The 26,367-nt window shown below is 31.3% G+C and overlaps 2 protein-coding genes across 3 annotated transcripts in view; both read left to right on the top strand.

The window, feature by feature from the left end:
* The window catches only part of LOC107442059 (cytochrome P450 3A8-like), a 31,111-nt gene extending 23,614 nt beyond the window's left edge, over nt 1–7,497 (top strand). For both annotated transcript variants that reach the window (XM_071184310.1, XM_021145839.3), the window contains exons 12-15: nt 294–382; nt 1,346–1,489; nt 2,574–2,736; nt 7,286–7,497. In XM_071184310.1, coding sequence (XP_071040411.1) covers nt 294–382; nt 1,346–1,489; nt 2,574–2,736; nt 7,286–7,381 — 492 coding nt within the window. In that variant the 3' untranslated portion in view covers nt 7,382–7,497. The remainder of the gene's footprint in view (nt 1–293; nt 383–1,345; nt 1,490–2,573; nt 2,737–7,285) is intronic.
* A 3,668-nt stretch (nt 7,498–11,165) lies between these two features.
* Nucleotides 11,166–26,367, top strand: part of LOC139426240 (cytochrome P450 3A8-like) — a 30,688-nt gene continuing 15,486 nt past the window's right edge. Inside the window, exons 1-6 of the mRNA XM_071184309.1 lie at nt 11,166–11,447; nt 14,980–15,079; nt 16,797–16,849; nt 21,594–21,690; nt 22,658–22,774; nt 24,069–24,157. Of these exons, the coding sequence (XP_071040410.1) occupies nt 11,365–11,447; nt 14,980–15,079; nt 16,797–16,849; nt 21,594–21,690; nt 22,658–22,774; nt 24,069–24,157 (539 nt within the window). The 5' untranslated portion in view covers nt 11,166–11,364. The remainder of the gene's footprint in view (nt 11,448–14,979; nt 15,080–16,796; nt 16,850–21,593; nt 21,691–22,657; nt 22,775–24,068; nt 24,158–26,367) is intronic.

Genomic DNA, 26,367 nt, shown 5'->3' with positions numbered 1-26,367 from the left:
TATATATAAAAGTAAATAAGGTGAAAAATAAATGTAGAGGAAAATATACAAGGATTAATAAATGAAAAACGTCAATAATTGCTTGCAATAGAAGCTAGTTTCTTAAAACATTAAAATTTGTCTAAGTCAAGATTGAAATATTATTTACCTTTGGTTATATACTTTGAAATTTTTTTTTGGGGAAAAATTAATTTAAATAAAAGCGGAGAATAGACAATATTTTATGAATCAGTTTGTCTTACGCATTTTCTAGGATATTTTTCATGGTTGTAACAATTCTATTTCCTTTTTAGGGGGAATTAAGATACGAATCTGTTCAAAAAATGAAGTATCTTGACAATGTCGTATCAGAAGTACTCAGAATTTATTCTCCTGGTGTTAGGTAGATACATTTTTATGTTCAAATTTCCGAAATAATCGTATAACTCTAATAGTATTGCTGGAATATCAGTTAATATTTTTGATTTCTAGTTGTTAAAACAGTTAATTTACGTATGAGTTACGATAATTTATTTCCGCTTTATTTTCTCTTTCACAAGTTTCTTATTCTTATTTTATGTATTATCTGCAAAAATGGCTGAAAAAAAAAGAAAAAAAGAAAAATGACTTCCCACCTAATGAATAAGAATCATAATTAATAAGTATAAAAATAAATGATTTAAAAAAGTTTTGAATATTGAATGTTTTAGTCGAATTTAGATTGCCAGTTATTAAGAATCCATGCACATTAAAATAAAAGTTGTGTGCCCCGTATAATCTGCTATCAGGTTGTAATGAAGTTAAGCACTTAGGCACGGAGAAGGTGAGTGTCGACATTAGAACATTCTACTCTGAACCGTACAAACGGGATGTGGAAAAACGAAAATTACAGTAAAATTACGGTCAGAATGGATTTTACGATAAAATATATTTTATGGATGATGCACCCAAAGTGCCAGTACTATATCGTAATTTAACAATTCCGGAACACGCAACAATTAACTCTCAAAACAAGTTATCGGAAAGTGATGAAAATTAGGTTAACACAAGTTAGTCGGGATAAATAGCGTCAATTTTTTTCTGTCAAATAATACTATCTATAGTTAGTTTCCAACAGCAATTCAAGTAGGTTTTAATGATTTCAGAATTATTCATTGTCCGTCTTTTTCTTGTTATAATATTCTCTTATTTTTCTTTATTTACATATTAATTAGAAATCCTGAAAATATTTACCTTTCGACATAGTTTTTGAAAAGAATATAAGGAGCACTTCGTGTCCTTACATTTAGCTTTCCTTACTCTCAATTATTCTAATAAGGATATTTTGTTTTACTTTGCTTCAGATTACGATAAATTTTTTTTTCAGACTGGAAAGAACTGCAGACACCGATTATAAACTAGGTGATACTGGATTGACTATTCCGAAGGGAATGGTTGTCGGCATCCCAGTCTATGCTATGCATAAAGATCCTAAGTTTTTCCCAAATCCTGAGAAATTTGATCCGGACAGGTAAGCAATGCCTATTTTATCTATTGAATATCAATGTAATAGGCTAATGTTTGACTAGCGCTTCTCAACTGGAATATATAGTATTCAGCATTTTCTAATCTGTCTGACATTTTTAGGTTTATTGAAATCGGCTTATATGCTTTTTTGATGATTTAGAAATATTGCTAAAAATTACACAATTCAAATGAATTTCATTTATTGTATTCATTTAATGAATTTATTGCCACAAGAAGCAATGCATGATATATTTTCTAGTTTTAAAAGTATGTGAGCTGGCAACAATGAGCCTAAACATTGTCAAGCTGATAAGAAAATATAATGGACTTTTCTAATAAGTCTGGAGAGTTGCAAGATAGCAGAAGCCGTTTGTGAAGTCCCGAATGATTCAAACAGCTTGCGACATCTATATATTATCATGTGACAAGATGAGGAGTCTGTCAAATAATTTTGAAAGAATAAATATATTTTTTTTAACTTGACGAAAAGTTTAAAATTAAAAACTAATTCTGAAAATAAATCACAGACATGAATTGTTCTCTTTTCACCTTAAGAGTAATATTTAAGGCAATTTCTTTTTATTTCATTCTTTTTAGGTAAACAATAATTTTCGATAAAAGTTTACAAGCGCAAAAACGATTGGGAGCAATATAATTTTATGCCACATTTTCGAATTGTAATAGAGAGCTTTTTGGTAAAAAAAACTGACTCTCTTTCAACAATATGATGTTTCTGTGTATTATGCTGACATCTGGTGAAAGTTCTGAAAGCTTGCAAAATACCTACTATGTGGTTACAATATTAATGAAAAACTTGGTTTACAAATATCACACTTGGAAAAACAAACTCTTGGAACACTTGGAACTTGGCTGGCTTAGAGCAGCAATACTTCATATGGTAAAATAACATCTAAATAAGCTGTTATTCAACCATTTTTTCCGAGAAATATCTAATAACGTAATATTTATTTTATGTACTTAGATATTAGAGCTAATGTAAATACAAGTTTTCTTTTGGATTTTGGTTTAGAAATTTACTTCAGAAATCCGTTACATTATCATTTTAATCGTAAGTATTTCAATTACAGATTTAGTTTAGAAGAAAGAGAGAAGCAAGTTCCATATTCATATCTTCCCTTTGGTGCTGGGCCAAGGAACTGTGTTGGAATGCGTTTCGCCCTTTTGGAATTGAAAGTGTGCCTAATCTACACATTCAGTGCCTTCCAAGCTCAAAGATGTTCCAAAACACAGGTATATCTACAATGTGCTTTAAAATTGTTTGGTATAGTTCAAAAATGAATTTGAAAGATATTATTGTGTGCTAGTATGTTTTTCGAGAAAAAAAATCTTTTTCAATCTTCATTCGTAATGTTAAATAATCTATAGTGAATAAATTCTTGCAATTTTAACATTCTTTCACAGATTTTTCTTTTTGTTTCATTTCTTGTGTAAGAAAAGGATAATAATAGTCTTAAGGAATTTCTGAACAAGATCAAGACATTTCAGAGAAACAGTTAACTATTGTTGCATTCTATATAACTTAAATTGTAGTGTGATGAATGTTTTTCGCATTTATTCAGATACTAAGTTTCAAAGTTTGTTTACAGCGAAGAATTATAATTTTTTTTCAAAAGGGCAGTACATTTTTAACCGGGGTCCGTTTTAAAGTGTGTGTCAGCTTTTCGTATTAAAATAATATACTATTCGATATCAAGAAAGAAGACCAATATAGTTCTGGTCTACTAAGTAAAGTTAAAAAATGCATAAAAATAGCTAAGATTCTATACGTGAAACGGAAATTAATTAAACTTTAGCAGAAATTACAGCTTAGACGGAATTTTTGTTAATATTCAGTTTGTATTTTCGCTTAGAAAAAAAAACATGTTATAAAATCCATAAGGAAGCTTAAAAAATTAAGGCATCAGAAACTCATGATCTACATTGTAGTTAATTTGTAGATCCATAATGTCGTAAAAGATGGAAGTGACAAGAATAGCTGAGCTATCAATAGAATAAATTGTAAAAGGTAGTAATTTATATTTGATAATTGGTGTTGAACAGCAGACCTTATTCAGAGTTTACGACTATCACTATTTAATTCCGTAGTCTTGTAATTTTGAACCCAATTCAGGAGAAAATGTAGCTCCTGGATCAAGCAAAGAGACAAACTAGTCTTCGTGGGGGAAATTTTGATGGAGCTAACATGCATTTGCGACACATGGAGAGGAAATCCTCTGAAACCTCCCATAGTAAGCCAAACGACAAGGAGATTCTAACCCATAATCTCTCTACCAGCAGAAAATTTTACGGTAGCATTGTGATCGGGGAGAAACGGGAACAGAACTCTTATTACCCAGTTACCACCGAGATTCAAACATGGGACACTTCATTTAGAAGGGAACGCTCTTTCCCCTGAGTTACCGTGGGTCCAAGACAGTATCTTAAAACCAGCGTTGAGCAGCCGACCCAATATTGAGTTTATGATTATTAGTGTTTGTAGTATGGTATACTACATATGAATTAAAATCACTTGTTAATTCTAATTTCATTATCTAATCATTTATCTAATCATCATCATTCATCTAATTTAATAATCATTGGTTAATTGTTAATAATGTAATAAACAGCTTAAATAATTACGTAAGGTTATACGTAATTATTAAATAATTACGATATTGTAACTGTTAAATTTGTGATAAACTTTTAATTGCATGGTTTTTAATTTCTTCTTTTTACACTTGTAATTAATGTCATTTATTTGTCAGTATTCAGTAATTCCTTGCAATATTTTCATGTAATCTCTAATCTTTAAATTTTAAGCCTCGAGTATACTTTGTAACCTTGGGAAAGTAATCTTTCTCTGCATTTATGTTCTTCCTTTAAAAGAAGATTCCTCCTTTTGTTACTTCGCTGACAGCAAGATGTATGTCCAGTTAGCAAACCCCTTTGTTGGATTGAGAAGGAGTGACCCCAAGTCCGTTTTCCCACGTTTCGGCATGCATCAAATGCAAAGCGCTCCTTTTGATCTTATGATGGCGCCAAGAATGTTCCAGAACATTCCACAAAATTCTTTTCCAGGTGTGTCACCACTTTTGACAACCCTGCTTCATGTTTGGCACGGAACTTAACAATTAATTTCGCCAGTTGGCCAATATTTGCAGCTCTGTGATTTGCCCCTCTGATCTTTCTCCGTTCAACCAATGCGATATTCGTAAAAGTTTAAATTTTTTTTGGGGAGGTTTTTCTTGCCTATCTTCATAACGAAGAAACAGTGTTGCTTTTTCACCAGAAGGGTTGTTTGGTTTTCGGCGTGAGTCGAGACTTTTTGTTGGCATGTTTGCCAAGTTTCGTTGCAGTTCAAATATGTTAAATTTGTAAATAAATAATTGTATAGCATCCTTTACTATGGGTCTGGTGAGTTACTTTATTATGTAAGTTGTTTTCTCTTCCTTCCTTTTTTTCGGCATGTTCCTCGGTTGCACGTACCTGATCCTTTGTATCATACAATAGTAATGTACCCCACTTTCATCTTTTTCGGCCTTTACTTAATAATATTCTAAATCTTATTTAATCTTAATTTGACTTAATGTTAGTCACCCCCCTTTTTTCCCCTTTTTTATATAGCCACACCACATAATATTTGGTGCCGCGTTTGCAACAGTTGACATGTTGAAAACTCAATGATGCACCTCTTTTCATTTGATTATTGTACTTATCTGTATTTTATGTTTTACTTGTTTATTTTAAATGTTTTTCTTTGAGATGCATCATTGTTTAAAGGAAGTTTTTTTGAATAGTTTAGGCCATGTCTCAAATCTTTATGTTTTAAGTGTGCACTTTTATGAAGGTGTTTTTTTATTTCATGTTTTTCATAAATTTATTTAGGGGTAGATAGTTAAACAATTTTTATTTAAGCATTTTTTTTTGAATTATTGGTGATTGAATATTTTAATTATGCCAAGGACTAGGCAAGCAGACCCTCCGAGTGAGGATATTCCAACTTCAAGAGAATATCACTTTAATATTGACCCATTTTATGGGGATCCCAGTACTTTAAACTGGTTTTTGTCCCAAGTAAAGGAACTTAAGGCACTTAACAAATGGAATAATCAGGCAGCCCTTATTTTCCTAAAATCCAAGTTAAAGGGTTCTGCACTTACCGTTTTTGCAACTTCTCCTAGTTGCCTAAGCCTCAGTTCTTTTGAGGAAGCTGTAAAAATCCTTCAAAATTTCTTTTGTGCAACGAAAAATGAGGTCTCAGCTGAAACAATAAGAAATTTTGCCTATAGACTTGAGTCAGCAGCCCATCAGGCATATGCCTTTATTAATGATGCAGCTGCATTAAATAAAATTAAATCAATTCACTTCTTAAATGCTATATCTCCTAGCATAAAGACTCAACTATCCTTTGAGGATCCTTCAGATTTCATGACGATTGCAAAAAAAGGCAGAAATAATATCTTCCTGCTCTGCACCACATACTAATGCTGCAGTTAATTTTGTAAATAAAACCCAAAATATGGACCAATGCTCTGAAATCGAAATGCTCAAAGATCAAATAAAACAATTGACTACTATTGTTCAAGAGGCAGTCAATTTATATCCTCTATGTAAATCTCCTGACCATTGTCTTAAAAATTATCCTCAATTCATTTTATTTTATAACTGTCGTTGAGCAGCCAACCCAATTTTTAGTTTACGACTACTTATGCTGTACGCTTGTAAATTTGAACCCACTCCAGAGGACAAGGGAACTCCTGGATCAAATATTGGAAGAACTTTGTCTTCCTGGAGGACTTTTTGATGTAACTAACGTTACATGGAGAAGAAAGCCACCGTAACCTCTCACTGTTAGCCTGACAGCAAGGGGACTCCAACCCATGATCCTTCAACCACTGAGGATATTTTACGTCAGCAATGTGGTCGTTGGGAGCCGGGTGCGAAATTCGTATCGGCTAACCATCGCTGGGATTCGAACCCGGTTCACCTCATTGGAAGGAGAACTCTCTATCACTTGATAGTATCTTAGAAAAAAATGATTGAAGTTTAAAATCTTTTATATACCATTACAGTGCTCTACTTTTGTGATTGCGTTACATACTTGAAAATGTTTAACTATTGCTGTGGACCGCAAAATCAACGAATATTCAAATGCTTAAAGTTAGGATAGTTAGGTCTGTAACTTTAAGCAAAAAACGTAATTTAGGGAAGAAAAAATAAGTTAAAAATAAATGTCTTTTATTTTTAAAAATATGTCTTCTGATTGTTTAGTGCGTTTATTCAGAGAAAGTGATTATATTCGAACAATTTGAGATATTTTATCAAAACTGGTTCTAAGCACAATCTGTTACTAAATCTGTTTTCTACTTTGATGGCATGAGTGTGTCGCAAAATTAAGAAATTATTCTTCTACGTGGAAAAAATTTTTTTTTTGCTTTATTATTGAATGTAAAGTAAGTTTGGCCTGCTTTGAAAGTCTCTTTGATGATTTTGGTCAAGAAAACACGTGATCAATACTAAGCTTAAAAACAGGTTTTAAACATAAAAATGCAGTTTTTTTATAGACAACAGAACTTTTTGTTGTTTCTAACATCCTTTATGAGTTTACTAAGTATAAGCGCAGTATTTTGAACTTTCAAAGCATATCGTCCTTTCTACTATTTCAACATGAACGAGCTTATTCTAGAGTTTATTTTCAAATATATTTGTTGATTCAGTTTTTGTCTGTGCAATAACTTTCTGTTCTGTGTTCGAATGTTCGGTTGTGTGCAATATACTTTAATCAGTATTTTTGTTTCAGGTACCTATACAATTTAGGAACGCAGGTGGACTTTTGTCACCAAAACCAATTGAATTAATCATGGAACCTCGTACCAATTGCCCTCTGAAATCTTAAGATTCAACAATGCAAGTCATGGTTTTAATTGCGCGACCTTCACACGAAATTCTGCTCATTTATATCATTTATTGAAATAATATGGTTATTAATAAAATAAATATATTTTTGTTGTATTTTCGTAGTTTTTTAATTTTAAAATTCTACAAAATAATAATTGTATTATTTTAAAAAGCTTTGAAATATAATAACTCTCTTATTAAAAAACTATTTTGAGTTCGATTTGATACCTACTCTTGATTAATTTTAACCTTTCGATAATTTTAATAATGAATAATTGAATATCAATTAAGAATTGTATATTCCATCTAGTGTTAAGTTCTGGAGCACTTCAAAACTTAACAGCGTTTCAGTTGTCATTATCTGATTTTGTAATCTCTGTGTTATCAGTGACGTAATGTATCCACAGTTCCAAAGATAGAATTGATAGGAATACGAAATCAAATTTTAGACAATAACACTTCTCTGATGAAGTTCTTGTTCCTGTGCAATATTGGGGTCGACTATATTTGAGGGTGCCCCTTGATTCCCGCCAAGTTCTGATCGCGGTTGATCGCCAAGCTGGGCGATATTAAAACCCAATGATGATTCAGATTGGTTTAGATTTTAGCGTTTTTTTAAAATGTTCAACGGTGTATGTAATTTCAGAGGTCCGTTACTTCTACGTTGGATACCGGCTGTTAAGGTTACTTTTGCTACTGGTCCTAAAAATGACTACAGTAAATAAGATAAATCTTAAGTTTCTTTACTATTTGAATAACAATGGAAAAACAAGCAATGATTGACTGGTATATGAATGAAAGTTTAATTAGTAATAGATATAAATGTCCTGTTTGTGGGAGTTGTTTCTTTTCTCCCTTTCTTTCTATGCTTACTCCGTTAATTTTTGCTTCGATTCAAAATGCATTTTATTTCGTTTATTAATTTTGTTTATATTGGGTCCATTGCAATTTTATAAAGTTTTGGCAGATGTTTTGTTGAAATTTTCCAATGTTTTATTGAAATACCATTATGTTTTGGCAGCCATTTCTGTTACCACGGTGTTCCGTGCAAATAGGAATTGCGCCAAACATAAATCGCCAATTTTGCCAAGGGGCACCCTCAAGTATATTTTTACCCAATATTGTTGTTGCAAACTATTCTAAAAACTTATCAAGCTTGTAGGGTTTATAAATATTAAACATTGAGTTTGAAATTATTAAATAAAATACGAAGAATTCACTGAGACAAAACATTTATTATAAATAAAACAGGTAAGAACTAACGACAATCACAAAACACAAACGTTCCATGAAAATTATAAACAAACCAACTGATGCCACTCACAGCTATTAGAAATAAAATAAATAATCCCGCGGTGGCCAAGAGTATCATTACAAATACCTTTATATCTAATTTAAAAGTATTGTATGTACTTTTTATTCATCATCCTTTCTTATTGCGTTTTTGAATTTGATTATTATTTCAATTTTAAACTGAGAGTTGCATTTCTTTATTATAATTTAATATGTGTCCCGCAGTGGACTGATCGTTAAGACGCGGTTCCCAGCAGATCACCGAAGTCAAGCGTCACTGGCTACGGTCAGTGTGCGGGTGGGTGACCACTTGGATCAGCCTGCGTAGGGACCGAGGGTGTGCGGTATGGGTCCTCGCTAGACTGTTCTACCGTAAAGTGCTCGACTTCGCGTGCAGGTCGTCGGGCTACCGAAGCGGGGGTGCCATCCCCTCTGCAGAGGATCAAAATTGCGATGGTATGTCTTCGGATCATCCTCAGGGATGTTTCCCAGACCGTCGCCAATAGCCCATTGTGCAGCTTTAGAGCGACGTAAATGAACAACAACAATAATTTAATATGTAGACATTATTTTATAACGCAACATTTTATGATGCATATATTAGTATTGGTATCTATTAATAATTTTTTGAAAATTTTTAATCAGTAAATAAGTATTTTTAACATAAGCTGCGTGTAAAACTGTGTCCAGTCAATATTTGAATATCTGTTCACACTATTACTAAATAATTTCTTGGGTGAAAAAACATATTTCCTACTCACGAGGGACTAGTGACTAAAAATTATTTTTCACCAAGCAAATGAAAAATGATTGTAGCAATCGTTGTAGTTGGCGCGTGAAGTTAGCTGATGCAAAGCCTCCTAATGTAATAATTTTTTTAAACTATAAATTTAAAAATAAATCCCATCTTATAAGCTCCATTATGCAACAATATATGTATCCAAGAAGAGCCGGGATAGCGTGGTTGGCAGGGCGTTAGACCCATGTCCATAAGAACGTCATTTCAATCCCCATCACGGGAGCCCAAGGCAACAAAATGGTGACTGATACAAGCTAAATTTGTCGGGATAAAGAAGTCTTCCAAGTTCTAACAAATCAATACCTCTGAGGGTTCTGGATAGGAGATTTGTCGTCCTCTTGTTCGGGTCTGAATAATGATCTCCGGATGCATAGATGGTGTGCGAAGGTGTCCTCTCTGTAAAACGGGCTGAGACGTATGTGTGTGGCAGAAGTCAAATTCTTGACCGTAAATGGCAACACAGGAAAAAAAAGAAGTGCATTTTTCTGCATTTAGAAAGGCCTGCTAACATTGGCTAATGGCATAAAACTACAACAACCTATGTATCCAAAAGAAGATAAGATATGTTTCAGGTTACGTATCAATAAAAAAGTGTAAAGTGCATAAAGCATAAGTAATGACACAAAAACGGAAATACCTACCACGCTGGGAAAATTTCCGGACCAAAGTACGGCATAAAGTACCGGTACTTTTAGTGCAATATCCCAGTAAAATCCATTTCGTAAAATGTTATACCGTAATTTTTACAGTTATATATCTTTAATTGAAATGATTCAGTGATTTTAAGATAAAAACTACGGAAAATGGATTTGACGGTTAAAGTACCATTTTGAGTGCCGGTATTTTTTTACTGGAATTTGATGCGGAATATTTTACAGTGTATAGATTTGGTTTTATAAATTTGAACCTTCTTCAGAGTCGAAACATAGAAGGATAGAATAAAATAAGGGGATAAGAACCTTCCTCGACGCTAAGGAATTAAATTGAAGATTATTTTCTTAATTTCTTAGTTATTAACTTATTGACAAAACATAAAATTAAAAAAAATATTCTGTCTTTGCCATGGATTTGGATTTTCGAATGTCTTAAATTATTTGATTTTATTATTGTGTCAAATTTGAAATGAATATTATATTGAAATGAACAGTATATGTATTCGAATGAATGATATGATTTCCTATTTTCATTTAAAAAATTGAATACATTTTAATATTTTTTATTTCTTGATATTTTTTTCATTATTTCCAATGCCCACGTATGTTAACGTTTCGGCAATTCAGGCATTTTACAGGGTAGATTCGTTGGCCACTCTTTCAGGGGCACCCTATTAGTTGGGCCAGCGTTTCTCCCACAGTAAGCACCTATACTACAGAGAATGAAAGAACATTCATGCCTTGCCTGGGATTCAAATCCAGAACCATTTCAATGCCAGGCCAGTTTCCTGACCCCTACTCAATCCGGTCGGAAATTATTCAAAATTCAATTGTTTTTTTTTTAAGTATATCAAGATTGGTATCTTTAAAAAAATGTTTATCCAAAAATCCATCTTGATCATTTCTTTATTTAACTTTTATCTAAATTTCAAACTTTAACACAAATTTTTTATCCAAAAACGTTATCTGCCAAAAGGAAAAAAAAACATTCACTAATATTTCTATTTATGAGTATTCTTATTTTTTTTCACCTTTTGTTTCAACGGTGATATCAAATTTTGTTATCAATTCACATATCAACTATGCCTTTCTAAACTGTCATGCAATAGTTTGTTTACGTTTCAAGGTTTATTGAAACATATCCATTAATTTAATACCACTTCTATTTAGTGTGTCATTAAAGAAGGTCTGAGAAGACAAACAGGGTGATATTGAAAGAACCATACAAAGTAAAATATGGATGCGTATATGGACGCATTATATGATATCCGAATTGCAAGTGCAATTGTTGCAGTATTGGTATCGATTTTACTGTATTGGTAAGGCTTATTGTTTTGACAGTTTATATTAGTTAAATTTATTTATAAAGTTATGTTACTTGGTGTATAATACACAGCAAAATAAGACAGGTTAGAGTCAGAATCAAGAACGAAATTATTTTTATTAAATAAACAAATATTTTTTATAGAAAATAAAGTGTGATTTCTTTAAACTTTTATTTAATCAAAATTTTATTATTATTAAAAAAACAACAACATTCATTTATTTATAAAGTTACTTGGTGTATAATACACAGCAAAATAAAACAGGTTAGAATTAGAATTAATAGAGAAAAAATTTTTATCGCCCCATTTCAGTTGAAATTTAATAAAATAGATTTTATGGTTAGAAAATAATATGTTATTTTTTTTAGCTTTTATTTTATACAAATTTTTTATTATTACTAAAAAAACATTCAAATAAAGAAAAAATATTTTTTAAAATGGAAATTATTATTTCGAAGTAGTTATGAAAATGGAGGTCATTTAAAACTTTTAATTCCATTCAATAAAATTAAACTCAAATATTGAGATTTTCATTCAGGATGAGGCATTTTATATGGGCTTCACACCTTACCTGTAGGGTCCTTTTATCATTAATATTGTTCTGTTAAACAAGATGAAAAATAATTAAGTGTGGAGTATTAAATTTTGATGATATATTTCACTAACATTCAAAAACAAAAATAGTAATATACTATGTAATCTTTTTTATTCATTTGATCATTAATTTAAGTGGAATCTCTAAAGATGAGTATACTCTACAATGGCAAGAGCCCCATTTTAGAAAACTTGAGAGCTGGAAAATAAAGTATATTCCAAAATAAAATTTTTGGATGATTATCCTATGCAAGTCTTACAAATTATAAGATCAGCAAATTCATTTGAAATCACGCATTCATTACTTCACAACAATTTCGATATAAGGAATTTGAAACATAAGGCTCCTCAAAAATTATTCGTTATTTGTCGATCACCTATGTGATCATGACTAATCATAATTAGGAAAGAATTCGCTCTAACGCTACAAGAACAGCAATAGAGATTAAGATAAATGAAACAGCCTGCGCCTATATGGAGCGCAAGAGACTAATATTGTGCGCTATGTTCCTGTTCAGTATTTTAGTAAACCTTAACAGAAGAAGATGCTGGCAGATGTTGATGAGAGCAAAGAAACACCAGTTTCTATTAAGACGAAAGAGTCGTCGTGACTCAGGGGATAGAGTGTCCGCCTTCCAATGAAATGAACCGGGTTCGAATCCCAGCGATGACTAGATACGAATTCCGCAGCCGTCTCTTTCCGACCACAGTGGTGACATAAAAATATCCTCAAGGGCAGACGGATCATAGGTTAGAGTCCCCTTGCCTGTCAGGTTAACCGTGGGAGGATGTCGTGATTTTCCTCTCCATGTAACGCAAATGGCGGTTAGTTCCATCAAAAAGTTTTCCACGAAGTCAAATTTCTCCTAATATTTTTTCAAGGAGCTCCATTGTTTTCTGAATTGGGTTTGAAATTACAAGGCTAAGGAGGTGAACAGAAGTAGTTGTAAACCAACGAAAATTGGGTCGGCTGTTAAACGACGGCTACAAAATAAAATAAAATTAAGGCAAAAGAAGGACAATGTAGTGGACATGGCCGGACCACATGATGTGGCTCATCAGGGGCCAAGTGGAAAAATAAACAAACCAATAAAAAAAACACATTTCCGAATAAAGTTTTTAAAAATTCACAAAATAATAAAATTACAATTATAGAATCGCAACATCAATAATAATAATAATAATAGAAATAATAATAATATAGTTATTCATAATTTAATACTTTAATTTTGAAATTTAATTTTTACACCCTCCCCCAAACAATAAAAAAAATTTTTGTTATTGAAATTTTTAAAAATTGTGTGTGTATATTTGACAACAAGAAGGTTTAATTTTTGCTAGAATCATGTTTTAGGCCACATTCAGGATACAAATTAGGTGACAAAGTCACTTTATCCGAAGTTGTGATTTCGTGCGACAGAAAACAATTGTGTTTTTTTAAAAAAAAAATTCCCTTGCTATTTGAAAAGAAGTTTGACATACCTTGTTAAAATAGATCTGTGCAGATGTGTTTTGCAATACGTTCAGAGCAATGCGTTGTAATTTAAAAGAGACATCTAAAAAATTCTGAAAAAAGTCCCTCTGCTATACGGTATGTGCTCATAAATACCAAGTTATTAGTTTTTCAATTATTAGTTTTTCCATTACCATTACCAGTTATTAGTTTTTCCATTACCATTATCAAGAGAAAAATATTTTAGTATTATAAAAATTAAACAAGAAAAATATTTTAGTATTATAAAAATTAAACAAGAAAAATATTTTACTTCCAGGAATATTAAACTCAGTTATAATTTTTTGATATCTTTTATCAGTCTATCTAAAAATTTCGTAAATTTATGAGAAGTCTTGTTAAGTCTTCATTTGAACTTATGAAATTATCATTTTATGTTTGCATCGTTACAAAATGTGAATTAAGTTTTCTTCAATGTGCGCCTAAAAAATGCTGAATCTAACTTTATTAGGATATTTGGTAATTTATCAAATACAATTTCAATAAAACAGGTTCAACAGTTTACAGTGAAACCTCCAGGAAAGACCACCTCTGTGTAGCGACTACCACGACCACTTTTGGGAGGCACGGAATTTTATCCACAGACTTTGTGAAGAAAACCTTTAAGGGAGACCATCAAAACCTCTTTCAGTGACTGGGAAAGCCACTACACCAAAAGTGGAAAAGGTCAAATAAGGAAATACGAAAAAATATTGAAACAAAAAAATATTAATAAAACAAATAAGTAGACTAAAATGTATTCAAAATATTTGTCTGAGGTTCTTATTTAGAGAACTCTTCTTGATTACCTCTAACAGAGATCTACAACCTCATGTTGCAGTCAGAATGCACTAAAGACGATGCTATCAATGATTCATTTTTAGAGTTGAAAGTTTAATTAGAAAAAAAAAGTTATTTTAGAAAAAAAAACTAAGCATCTCATACAAGCAAACCTCTTTTCCTTAATCATAAATCGTTAAAATAAAATTTCGTTAAAAATAAATACATGTAGGAAGTGCGTAAAAAATCTCTCGAATTAAAACCCATTACATGTTTGTTAAAATATAAAAGTAATGCATGTAAACACGTGCAAAACATGTAATTATTAAAACACTACAGTGCGTCTAATTATTTGGTCTAATTATTATAATGTACTAATACAATACCTGATATAATAATTATTTAAATAATATATCGTCTAATTTATCCAATTTATATTATATATGGTCCAATTTAATAATTTTATACAAGAACGTAAACAAGTGCAAACCGGTTTCAGTCGCGTAAAAATCATAAAGCTGTATACTATCAACTGATAATTAAGATTTTAGATTGAGTTTTATAGTGGAACAGAGAACGGTTGCTCTCGTGAGATTCCACTGTATTTTCTACTTTTGTGTAACATGCTAGTTTAATAAAGCATGTTTGATTGTGCTTTAGGTACTCTACAAGGAACCATGATTATTGGAAGAAAAGGGGAATCCCCTATGTTAAGCCTTATCCATTACTTGGATCTCATCCCGCATTAGTGAGGAAAAAGGTGAGTTGACAGCGGGACAATTTTAGTGACAGCATATCAGAATCATATTAATTTTAACAAACAAGCATTAATATTAAAAAAAATATATTTTTTTGCCAATGTATTTAAAATATTTAGATTTGGTTGAAAAAAAATAATGTAATTTAACACGATGTAAAGATTTGCATACCTCATCGTATAAAGTTTTTTAAAAAAAATATTGATGAATTGTAAAAAAAAAAAAATGTTATTGTAAATGTCTTTTTTAATGAAAATACCATAGCAAAAATGAGTTTTATAATTACGAGGAAAATTTTTTTGGGAACAATGATAAAAGCCAAACATCATTGGCATCAAACTTTAGACCGCTTTTCTAGTTATATTGGGAAATATTGAGTTAAAATATAGTGTAAATTGAAAACTTATACGAATTCACTATAAATATAACTAATAATCCTATTAATACTAATTATTAATAATAACTCCGTTTGTTCAGAGAAAGTATGTACGATATTTGATGTCATATACTGGTGGACAAAATTAAGAGATGGAAGACATTTTCCCAAATATCTCAAAAAATACTGAATATAAATAAATGAAATTTGGTATGGATGTAGCTTATTCCATGATAATAAAGTATGCAAAACAAAAATGAAAGTGCCATTCACTGGCAAGACCTATTGCCCATAAATCCAATGTAGTCTGAACTTAAGGATAAAAGATGACAATAAAAGTGAGGCTTGTACAGTGTGTGTTGCCTCTAGTATGGTGTATGGTCACCCCTGACAGACAGACAGCATGCACAACGAGTATGCATGCTGTTAATAAGGGAGTTAAGGAGGACTTGTGGAAGACCCTCCCATTCTTCCACCAGAGCAATTTTTAACTCCAGAATGGTTCTGGGGGGAGGTTGGCGCATCGCAATAGCTCTCCCAAGAGCATCCCAAGCATGCTCAATAGGATTCAGGTCAGGGAATTTGGCTGGCCAATCCATTCGTTGAATATCCTCGCTTTCCAGATACTCATCAACCATGAGAGCCCTATGTGATCGCGCATTGTCGTCCATAAAAATAAACTTAGGGCCAACAGCGCCCCTGAAAAGACGCACAAAGGGCTCTAGGACCTCCTGCCGGTACCTCTGGGCATTCACGGAACCATTGTCAAACACATGGAGCGCTGTGCGGGTATCTTCCATGATCCCTGCCCAAACCATGAGTCCTCCACCAGCATAATGGTTCCTTTCGATAATATTGCTGGGATGGTATCGGGTTCCAGGTTCCCTCCATGTCAATAACCAACCAGAATCAGGTTGTGGATTGAATCTGGACTCATCGGTGAAGAGAACATTAGCCCATTGAAGCTGTGTCCAATTCCGATGTTGTCTTGATTTTGTCCACCAGTGTATTTCGTAACTTAATTAATGGCAGGTGAGTTGCGGCAGATCGCTTCCTTCGAATCACAATGATTGCGCCTTGCATAAGAAAAACCAATCATTAGACTGAAAATAGTTCAGGATAAATTTGCATTCAGAATAAAGGCGAATTTTAAAATATGACAACTAGATTGTTGTAACGTTTTATGATTAGCAAAATTTTGATTTAACAGTTATTTCGATTTAACAGTTATTATAAAATAGTCATTGCTATCAAATTAGAAAAATATTAATTTTTCTTAAATTCAAGCATTTAAATGTTTATTTAATAAAGGGAACAAAATATCCTTTTTTTTTGGTTTATAGAATTGGGAAGACGTAGAATTGGAGAGGCGTCAAAAATATGGTGATTTATATGGGTAAGTAATACAATATTTTATAATTACACTACCTCTCATGAGTTTCAATAGACCTATTGTTTCTTTAGTTTCCGAAGAACTCATAATGCTTGCGTGAATATGTAATCTTCAATTAAAGCAAAGAGACGTACTTCATTACATAATACTTCATTCATCGTACATTCATTTAGCCAAAATAGTAGATCCAATGTATAATTCAAACTCTATCGAATCACTTCCCCTAGATAATTAAGTTCGTAAGATTTATTCCCCGATGCACTTGTCTAAATGATTTAACAACCTTCATGGATATTTTGAGTTATATGATCCAGCGTTCAACGTACTGGAAAAGTATTTTTAACGATTTTTAAGTGGGTCGGGATAGCCTGGTCGGTAGGGCGCTGGGCCCTTGTCCGAGAGTTCGTGGGTTCGAATCCCGCAGGCCGAAGACTATCCGTGTAGAAAAGTGACTGATGCACGTTAAATCTGTCGACTCGCAAAAGTCCTCCATGTTCCCATAACAAATCAATACCTCTGGGGGTACTGGATTGGAGATCGATCGTTCTCTAATTCAGGTCAAAATTACGATCTATGGATGAATGAATGGATGGGTTCGCCCTATAAACGGGTGCGACGTATGGTGTGGCAGAAGTCGAAGGCTTGGCCATAGATGGCGCCATTGTAAAACAAGAAACGCACATTCTGCCTTAAATTTGATCGGTTTCACCAAGCAGGCTTGCTAGTATGGCAAGTAGCATTAGAAACAACAATAACAACAACCATTATTAAGACCAGTTTTTGATAAAGAAATGAACAGTAGTTACGTGAGTATTGCATTGAAGTATCATATTTTACATACTTTTGATGGGAAAAAAGAGGTCAACCCTAGCCATAAAACTCTCAATTTTAGCGATTTAACAATGTTTTGTTCATTTTGAGAATCATGTCGTCACGAAATCACGCTCCTTAAGAAAAAACGCGAATTCTCAAATATATGAACTCAAGTCGGAACATCATCACAATGTATCGTGGGAATTGTTAACTAGAATGAAGACTAGACTATCGAAAATAAAGAGCCCAAACAAGCAGCCCGGACTGTAAGATAGTCAAAGAGTTGACCTCGTACCACTGTGCTTCCCAAACTGTGGTACGCTTACCCCCCAGGGGTACGGGAACAGTGTAGCGGGGGTACGCGTTCATATGCGAAATATCTTGCAACAAACGAAAATTTCAATTTTTTTTTAAAACAAAGCTAGCCACGAAAATTTACGATTACGTATTTTTCTATTGGCTATTTCTGGCAAAGTTTTAATAATTAGTGGTGTCAATAGCCAGTTGTGATTTTTAACTTTTGTGCAATTTTTTTATAGTAAAGGTGTGACATTAAGTCACAGCCTAATTTCTAAATATCCCGTTTTATTAATCAATATACTAATTTTTCGGCTTAATTTATATTTTTTAGATACAGTTTTTATTGTCTTCATCTTTTTCTTCTCGCCCCTTAACGCGTTAGCGCAATGAGGACACTTTCCCCAGGAGGCTCCTTGCACATTCTTCAGACACTCCTTTTTCTTGGAAAGAAGGCTGTCGGCGACCTTTGATGTCAACACATGTTTGTGGTTACGGTACGGTCGCCGTTAGTATTTAATTATGCTTAAATTTAAGGAGTTAGTTAACTCAGTTCAGTTCGCTCCTTAAGCTCGATTTTTTTGGCTTTTTAGGAAGTTTAACTTCCACTTCTAGCTATTTCTTTAAATACCGCCCATTTTCTGGGAGCGGACACATTCGAAATTTAGTTGTCAACACCATCTTACGATCCCTTAACAGGGGTTTTTCATTTTCACCCCCTCCTCTCTTTGGAGAGACGGAGTTTTATTTTTGTTTTAAATATATGGCGGTCATATTTCTCCGACCCTCTGTGGTTCCCCTCTGCGGGCTGTGATTGTTTTGTTTTTTTTTCCTCGCCATGAACATTTAAGTGATTATTCGATACTTTGATTTTTCTCAGTCACCTCGCTCGCGTACTGAGCGTTTATTTTGCTTCGGTTTTCTCTCTGGTTGAGGGAAGGAACTTCACTCCCTTTTAAATGGCGTAATACCTGCCCGCCGACTCCCCAAGGATGCGGTTTTTTTCGACAAGAACGAAAATCAATCTATCGACATCGTAATTTTTTGGATCGCCCTTCCAGAAGCGAAATGTTTATGTGTCGACTGAGACAACTGCCAGCCGCCACTGATGCTACTAGGAGATGAAAAGATGATCAATGTTGAAAAATATGCCTTGTGACCCCTAACTGGACATACTTGTGATTCTGATGCCCCAACGATTTTATTGGTATGAAGTGATCTGCAGTAATAAACTACAACAAAAAAAAATGAACTCTGGACTTTTCCTTGTGTTTTTCTTTAAATTATTGCAGCTAAGCCAAATTGTGTGTCGTCTCCCACCTGCAACAGGTATGTGAAAAATCATTGCAAAGACATCTTGATTTCTAGTGTGTTTTCTTCTGTGTTTTTTTATTTTTAAGGGTTATTGCTCACTATTTTTAGTTTCGGCCATCCTTTAAATTATAACATTCCAATATCGAGCCAGTAAATAATTATAACAAAAGGTTTGCAATAAATTCTACTTATTTTGATTATTTCTATAAAATAAAATTTTTATCCTGTTATCACAGCAAAAACAATATCATCCTTCTCACTGATTCAAATAAACTTATTAACACAGCTTTGTACCAAGAAAGAAAAATAAACATAGTTTAAAAAAATACCTTCATTTTTCTATTAGTGGTACACAACGTTACGAAAAATTTAGAAAGGGTACACAAAAGTCATAAGTTTGAGAAATACTGTCGTACCAGGAAGATTCCGAGTTCGAATCGCGCTTCGTGCATGTGTTTCTATTCTATCTTTCTTTCACGTCTCTTTTGGGCAACATTGAGCCGAAGTACAGTTTTCACAATAAAGTGATTTTTTTCAAAAGTTAGATATAGGCTCTACTTTTTTTCTGAAAGAAAAAAAAGAATTACTTAATATTTCTTTAGTTTTGACGAAATTCGTTTCTTCGAAGAAATGACAATAGTTATTTCATCACTTTGACGAAGTTTTTGCTCGGAGTATATACCAGGAAACTGTTTTGTCTAAAAAGAAGAAAGTTTCGTAAAATTTGAGCATCCATTTGTTACAGTGTGTATTAAAAATAATGTGTTATAGAGTATATTTAATAATCGACAAAAGGCGAAAACTAATAATTTAATTATATTGTAGTTTCTCTTAATTAAAGAAACCAAATATACAAACACTTTTTCCATTAATTTAATCAAAATAGCAATTTAATATACTGTAAAAAGCTTTTCATTAGATTATAATACGTTTTTGGATTTCATAAAATTTGAAACTAGTACATTATGTACATTACTAGTACGAAACTAGTATGATCCATAAACAAAAACTAAAAGCACTGAAAATAATGGTTAATAGCAACGCTTTAATACAGAATTTGAAGTTTTTGATTGAATTCTATTTAAAGTTAATTGGAAAACTTTTTGTGATTCAAAGCGCATTCTTTTAAGAAAATATAGGTTTTTACTTTAAGAAATATAAGTAGGTAAATGAAAACCAGGATTTAAGATCTCAAAAGGAAATATTTGAGGTGCAATTAATAAGTTATATTCGAAATTACATTATTATCTATATTTGAAGAATTTGATTAGATTATTCATCGTTAGTCGTGATTAGCAATATAAACGTCATATGAAATATTACTATGATAAACTTTTTGTTTTGAAAAATAGATTTCATTGTTTTCTTTATCATTTGCCTTGAAAATGTGAAATTTTTTTGAAACTTTCAGTGACTACTTGCTACAAGAGATAACAGCATAAGCATTACTTTTAATTTTTTTCACACAAACGATGTCATTTTTTCCAAAAAATTACTATTTGTTTTAATATGTTTATTTTTTTTATATCCTGGTTAAAGAAACAACAATCAAAATGAATTGTCAAGTAGCTGAAATTTTCAAAATGCTCAGTTTAAATTTTATTCATGTTTTGAATTGGTTGTTTGCAATACTGATGAAAAAAGAATATTTGTTAAAGTTCGATTATGTATTGTTTGCAATCAAAATTTCATGCTCCAAGTAATTATAATAGTAATAAACTGTAATAAACCAAGTAATAAACTCAAAAATAAACAAATATCACGTTCATCTAAAAAAACACAAAACAATTGAAATAACATATTAATGCGTTCTTTAATTTTATTACAACAAGCATAGTAGTTTTAAAGAAAAAAAAAGTTAAAAAAAATTTTTTTTTTTGGAGATCAAATTGCCTTTGTTTATCAAACAAAGCATTTCGACAAAATCAATCAATTGCCAGCCTGGTCAGTTTTAGAGGAAAAAAATGATTAACGAAGAAGATTTTGTTTGAATATCGAGTTACCTTTGTTTATCAGCATAAACATTTTGACAAAATGAATTCATTACAAGCCTGACCACCACACGGGCTACTCTCTTCATAGGAATACAATGCAGATCATACTGTAATACAATGTTATAAAAGGAATATAATGCAGGCCTCATAGAAATACAATACTAACACATGTGACTCATTGCACATGTATGAAGACAAACAGTCAAAAACCTGTCCTTTTATGGTGTAAAGAACATTTAAGACTTAAGTAGAGATTTTTCTTTCAGCTGTTTGTTATATTTGTCTTTAAAATAAGTGTATAAGAAAGATTTTTTTCTTTAATTTTTTAGTTATTATGAGGCAAGTAAGCCAGTTCTTATGGTTTCAAGACCGGAACTTTTAAGAGACATTTTAGTGAAAGATTTTCAGTATTTCTCTTCACGACGAGTAAGTATGATCTTCTCTTTTCAGTGACAAGTGTATATGTTTGCAGTGTTGGAACTAATAAAGCATAATTTTATTCCCTTCGGTTTTCAAATATTCTGGGAGTGGTTAATCAATCCTCTTCACATTCTTGTTTTGCTTAGTTCAGGCGCAATATCGAGAATTCATTATTTCGGAATACATTTTGCTTTTAACGCTTTTAATGATATTTGCCGATTAGTGAGGCGTTTTTTTTCCTTCTAAATATTGCATAAATTTTCTGATCATTATGCTTTTTTCTTTACTCCTCATTTTATTTATTCGCACTCAATTAAAAAAATTAATTAACTTTTAATTATTTCAAAAGTATAATTATAAAGACAGCATTGTTACGAAATGTATAATGTAAATGTGGAGTTCATTGGCAGTTCAAATTCGATACATTATATTTAAACGAAGTTCAGCAATGGAAACTCAAGAGCAAATTTTTTTTTTTACTTTTCAAATTGAAAAAAAGGGACTGCAAGCATATAAAACGTTATTTTGAATTATAAGTTTGGATATGCACATACAAAACATCGAGATCCCGGCACTGCTCCATATGTAGAGTTAAGAAATTTGGAAAGTTAAGAAACTTAAAAGTAGATGTAATGCAAAAGTCCAGATACTTGTACATCTTAATTTAAACGTAAGCTTAACTAAACTATACACTTTTAACGTTAGTTAAATCGTAAAATGTCTGAATGTATAGACAGAACAAAATCCTTCTCTCATCGTAAGACTCAATTTGATCAAATACTCATTTTTTGTACCAGAAGTAGCCACCCTTTGTTTGAGTGACCTGCAAGAAGGCAAGTGGATTGTAAAAACCATCTTAAGCACGATATGATTTAATTCTAATAAATGAGCTTTATTTTTGATTAAGTGTTTTTTCCAAATTTCAAGATACTTAAAATTCTTACATGATTATTATTTTATATTTAATTTTCAGGTATTTGATTCAGGTGATCCAATTCTCGACAAGATGTTATCCGTAATAAATGGCGACGACTGGAAGAGAATTCGAACCATTGTATCACCCACTTTCTCGACTGGTAAAATCAAAAGAGTGAGTACATTGCAAAAAAATTCCAGATAAAACTACCGCTAAAAGTACTGGCACTTTCAGTTTAGCATCCATAAAACTAATTTTACCGTAGAATTCCTTTTTATCGTAAAATTTTAAACCGTAATTTTTACAATAACATATATTTAATTCAGTGATTCGATGATTTTATATTAAATATTACTTTCTATATATAAGTGCTTACTGGCACTTTTAGTTTAGCATCCATAAAACTAATTTTACCGTAGAATTCCTTTTTATCGTAAAATTTTAAACCGTAACTTTTACAATAACATATATTTAATTCAGTGATTCGGTAATTTTATATTAAATATTACTCTCTATATATAAGTGCTACAGTATGTCTTTTTTATGCTCCGTAAAAATTTACTGTAAAATATAACGATACTTAAAGTGACAGTACATTAGATCCGGAATTTTTTATAGAGTAGAAAACATCAAATACATTTGATTTATTTAATGACTGAATAATAATTTGAATAGTAATACTTTAAATAATAAATTCGGATAATTATTAAATTTATAAATCCTGATTGATTTGTAATACATTTTTGTGCACGTTAACAGCGTTTTATTAACAACGGTAACAGCGTACAGAAACTATAGTTCGAAACTTATAACTGAGTATACTTTTTAGGAGAATAAGGTGCATTTTGTTGCTGCAAAGGGCATCTTCTTCAAACACAAAACAATGGAAATTATTTAATTCCCTTGTCATTTTGCTTGAAAAAAATTCTCTCACGGTAATCTAAAATGTTTTATTAAATAAGATCTTAAAGAATTATTATTTTATTTGAGTTTTAATAAATCTTGTTCATGAAATATTTTTGAAAAAGTCGGTAAAAGAAAAAAAAAATCTAAGAACAGTTGCAAATGTTTCAGATGGGGTAAATGCATGTACTAAAAAACATTTTAATTTTATAACTACAAGTGATTAGTGTTTTTTTCATAAACACAAAAGTTCAATAACTTCTTTTTTACATTTTTCATATGTATAAAAAATAATTGTATATAAATTATTTTTGACTGAAAAAAATTTTTTTAGAAAGATTTTAGGAATAAAAAATTAAAATTACGAGTAAATAGTTTGTTATAAATGTGTTGATTTATTTTGCTTTTTAGCAAATTTATTTGTTATTTTTATTTTATGAGATTATTATGCATTTTTCACCGGTCTTGCAATATGTAATTAGACGATATTTCCGCAAGTACTGTCCAACGTAGATAGCTTAAACTTTTTTTTCTTTCTGTTTATTAATGTCTTTTTACTTGGCAGGTAATGAGTATATTTCAAGATTGTGCTAAAACACTTCTTCAGAACTTTAAGATGGAATTTGCAAAAGGAAAACCTGTTGATGTATTAAAGTAAGTTCATCGTTTTAGTTTTGAAATTTTACATACCTATTTAGCATGTTTCAATTAGCTTATTTAAGGTTTCTTTTTTTTTTTCTAGAAAAAAATTACTTTAAATCTGTTAATGTGATGGAAGTTAATCATGCGTTAATTTCATATCATTGTTTTCAGTTGTATCAGTTACAGTTTTATGCTTTTTATTTTATCTGCTTTTGGGGCGGGATTTTATTCTGAGTCTAAGGCAAATATCTAAAATTCCAGATCAAATTGTTGCGAAATGCTTATCATAAGTTTGATAACTCAAATATACCGATTTTTACCAAGTGCAGTTTCAAACTTTTAAATTATTGATTTTAAATAAAAGTTGAGTTTGTGGGGTATAATGCAGATTTTAGATTTTAATTTTTGAGAAATTTATATTAATTGTCTGCTATCTTCAATGACCCGTTTCTCAATGAAATCTCGAATTTCATGATTAACTGTTATCATTGACTTTGTGACATAAAATGCTGGTTTTCTAATCAATACTTCTGAAATGGTTTCCCCCCCCCTCCTTCAAAAAAAGTAGTCGTAGCAAATAATTTGAAAAAGCAATTTCTAAAGTAGAAATAAATGCTTACACTATAAAACATTTACATAAGCTGGCTCATTTTTTTCGTAGTTTAGTTTATTATTTTATAGCAGTCAGGAATTTTGAAAAATTATGTCATCGCTTTATAAAAAACATTTCAGAGCGCAAGGAAGATTCAAGTCCTGTATTAAATCCTGCAAGCAGAAAATAAATCCTGTAAGCATATTCCTGAAGTTCATCATTATTTAACGATCTGTATGCAGCAAGTGAATGAACCAATTTTTTTAGTGAAAAAAATGGGTCAAATATTTATCCCGAATAGTAGAGCTTGAATTATTAGTGTCGAACAAAAGTAAGTTATGGTAGGCATGGTAGTAAATTATTATCATATAGCAAAATATTAGTATAGTACGTTAGTATGAAGTAGTGAATTTTATGGTTTGATTGTATAATATTCTTATAGTTCTAATCACAGGGTCTAGTAGTAAATAGTATCGTTTAATTGTAAAAAAAAACATATTAGTAATTAACAAATGAAAGCGAAAATGTGTTTGCTCTCTTTATAGCTTTTCATTAGTTGCTCAATCAGTTTTTTTCTACATAGGCTTTGCTAATTGTTTTTAAAATTATCAATGACGTCCAATATTCAGGATCAAATTTCAATTGTACCTTGTTAGAATTATTTCTTTTTTTTATCAAGAATTAGTAATGTAAAATATAAAATCAACTTGCAGAATACTTTTTTCTGATTCATGCTAATAATATGTTTTTTTCTAGAGTTTTGAATTTAACGTTGCTAATACACCATGTTACTGAGTAATGAACTTTGACTAAACAATGTGCTTACAGCTTAAACGTGAATCAATAATACAGTAGAAATTTAGCATTGTTCATGCAATAAGTGATGGACACTGACTTTCACAATTCCTATTGTGTGAGCGTAGTTCATTACACATTAGAAATTTAAGGTTGCATCGCGATAGTAAGTAATGAACTCTGACTAAACAGTGTATTTACTGCGGGATTCATTTATATATTAGAAATTTAACATTGCTTATGCACAGTTGTTGTAAGTGATGAACACTGACTTTCACGCTACCTATTGTATGAGCACATTTTACTGTATTTAAGAAATTTACTATTGCTAATGCCCCATGATCTTAAGAAATGAATGCTGATTTTTAAAACAAGTTTATTCACTATATGTTTACGTAACTATTATTCATAATTGCATGAAAAATTCAACGTTAAAATTCACATTAAACAGTTTATTTCTTTGTTGACTTGTCAATATTATTGATCAATTAGGTAACGTACTTATTTTTTAAGTAACAGCAGCAAACAATTTTTCATTGCTTTAAAAATCTATTGCTAATAAGCTAGGTTTCTGTTAGTCAAGTTTTCTATCTTCCCTGTTTTTGTTTCATACTTTTACTAACTGCGCGTATAATCTGAGGTGTTGTCAAAATAAGTTATTGATTTCGTTATATATTTTTTCTTTTAATAAAAAAAAGGGATAGTGAAAGGCATAAACCATCTTACTTGATTACAATTAGAAATTGAAATTATATGGGATAAAAGTTTTGGCTTTATTATAACCTTTTCATTACATTGTAAACTTCACGTAATAAAAACATTCCCCAAAAAGCTG

The sequence above is a fragment of the Parasteatoda tepidariorum genome, chromosome 8 (assembly GCF_043381705.1).
Source record: "Parasteatoda tepidariorum isolate YZ-2023 chromosome 8, CAS_Ptep_4.0, whole genome shotgun sequence".
In the NCBI taxonomy this organism is placed as follows: domain Eukaryota; kingdom Metazoa; phylum Arthropoda; class Arachnida; order Araneae; family Theridiidae; genus Parasteatoda; species Parasteatoda tepidariorum.
Note: the sequence above shows the minus strand (reverse complement) of the source record. Positions and strands in the feature narration are given on the sequence as shown.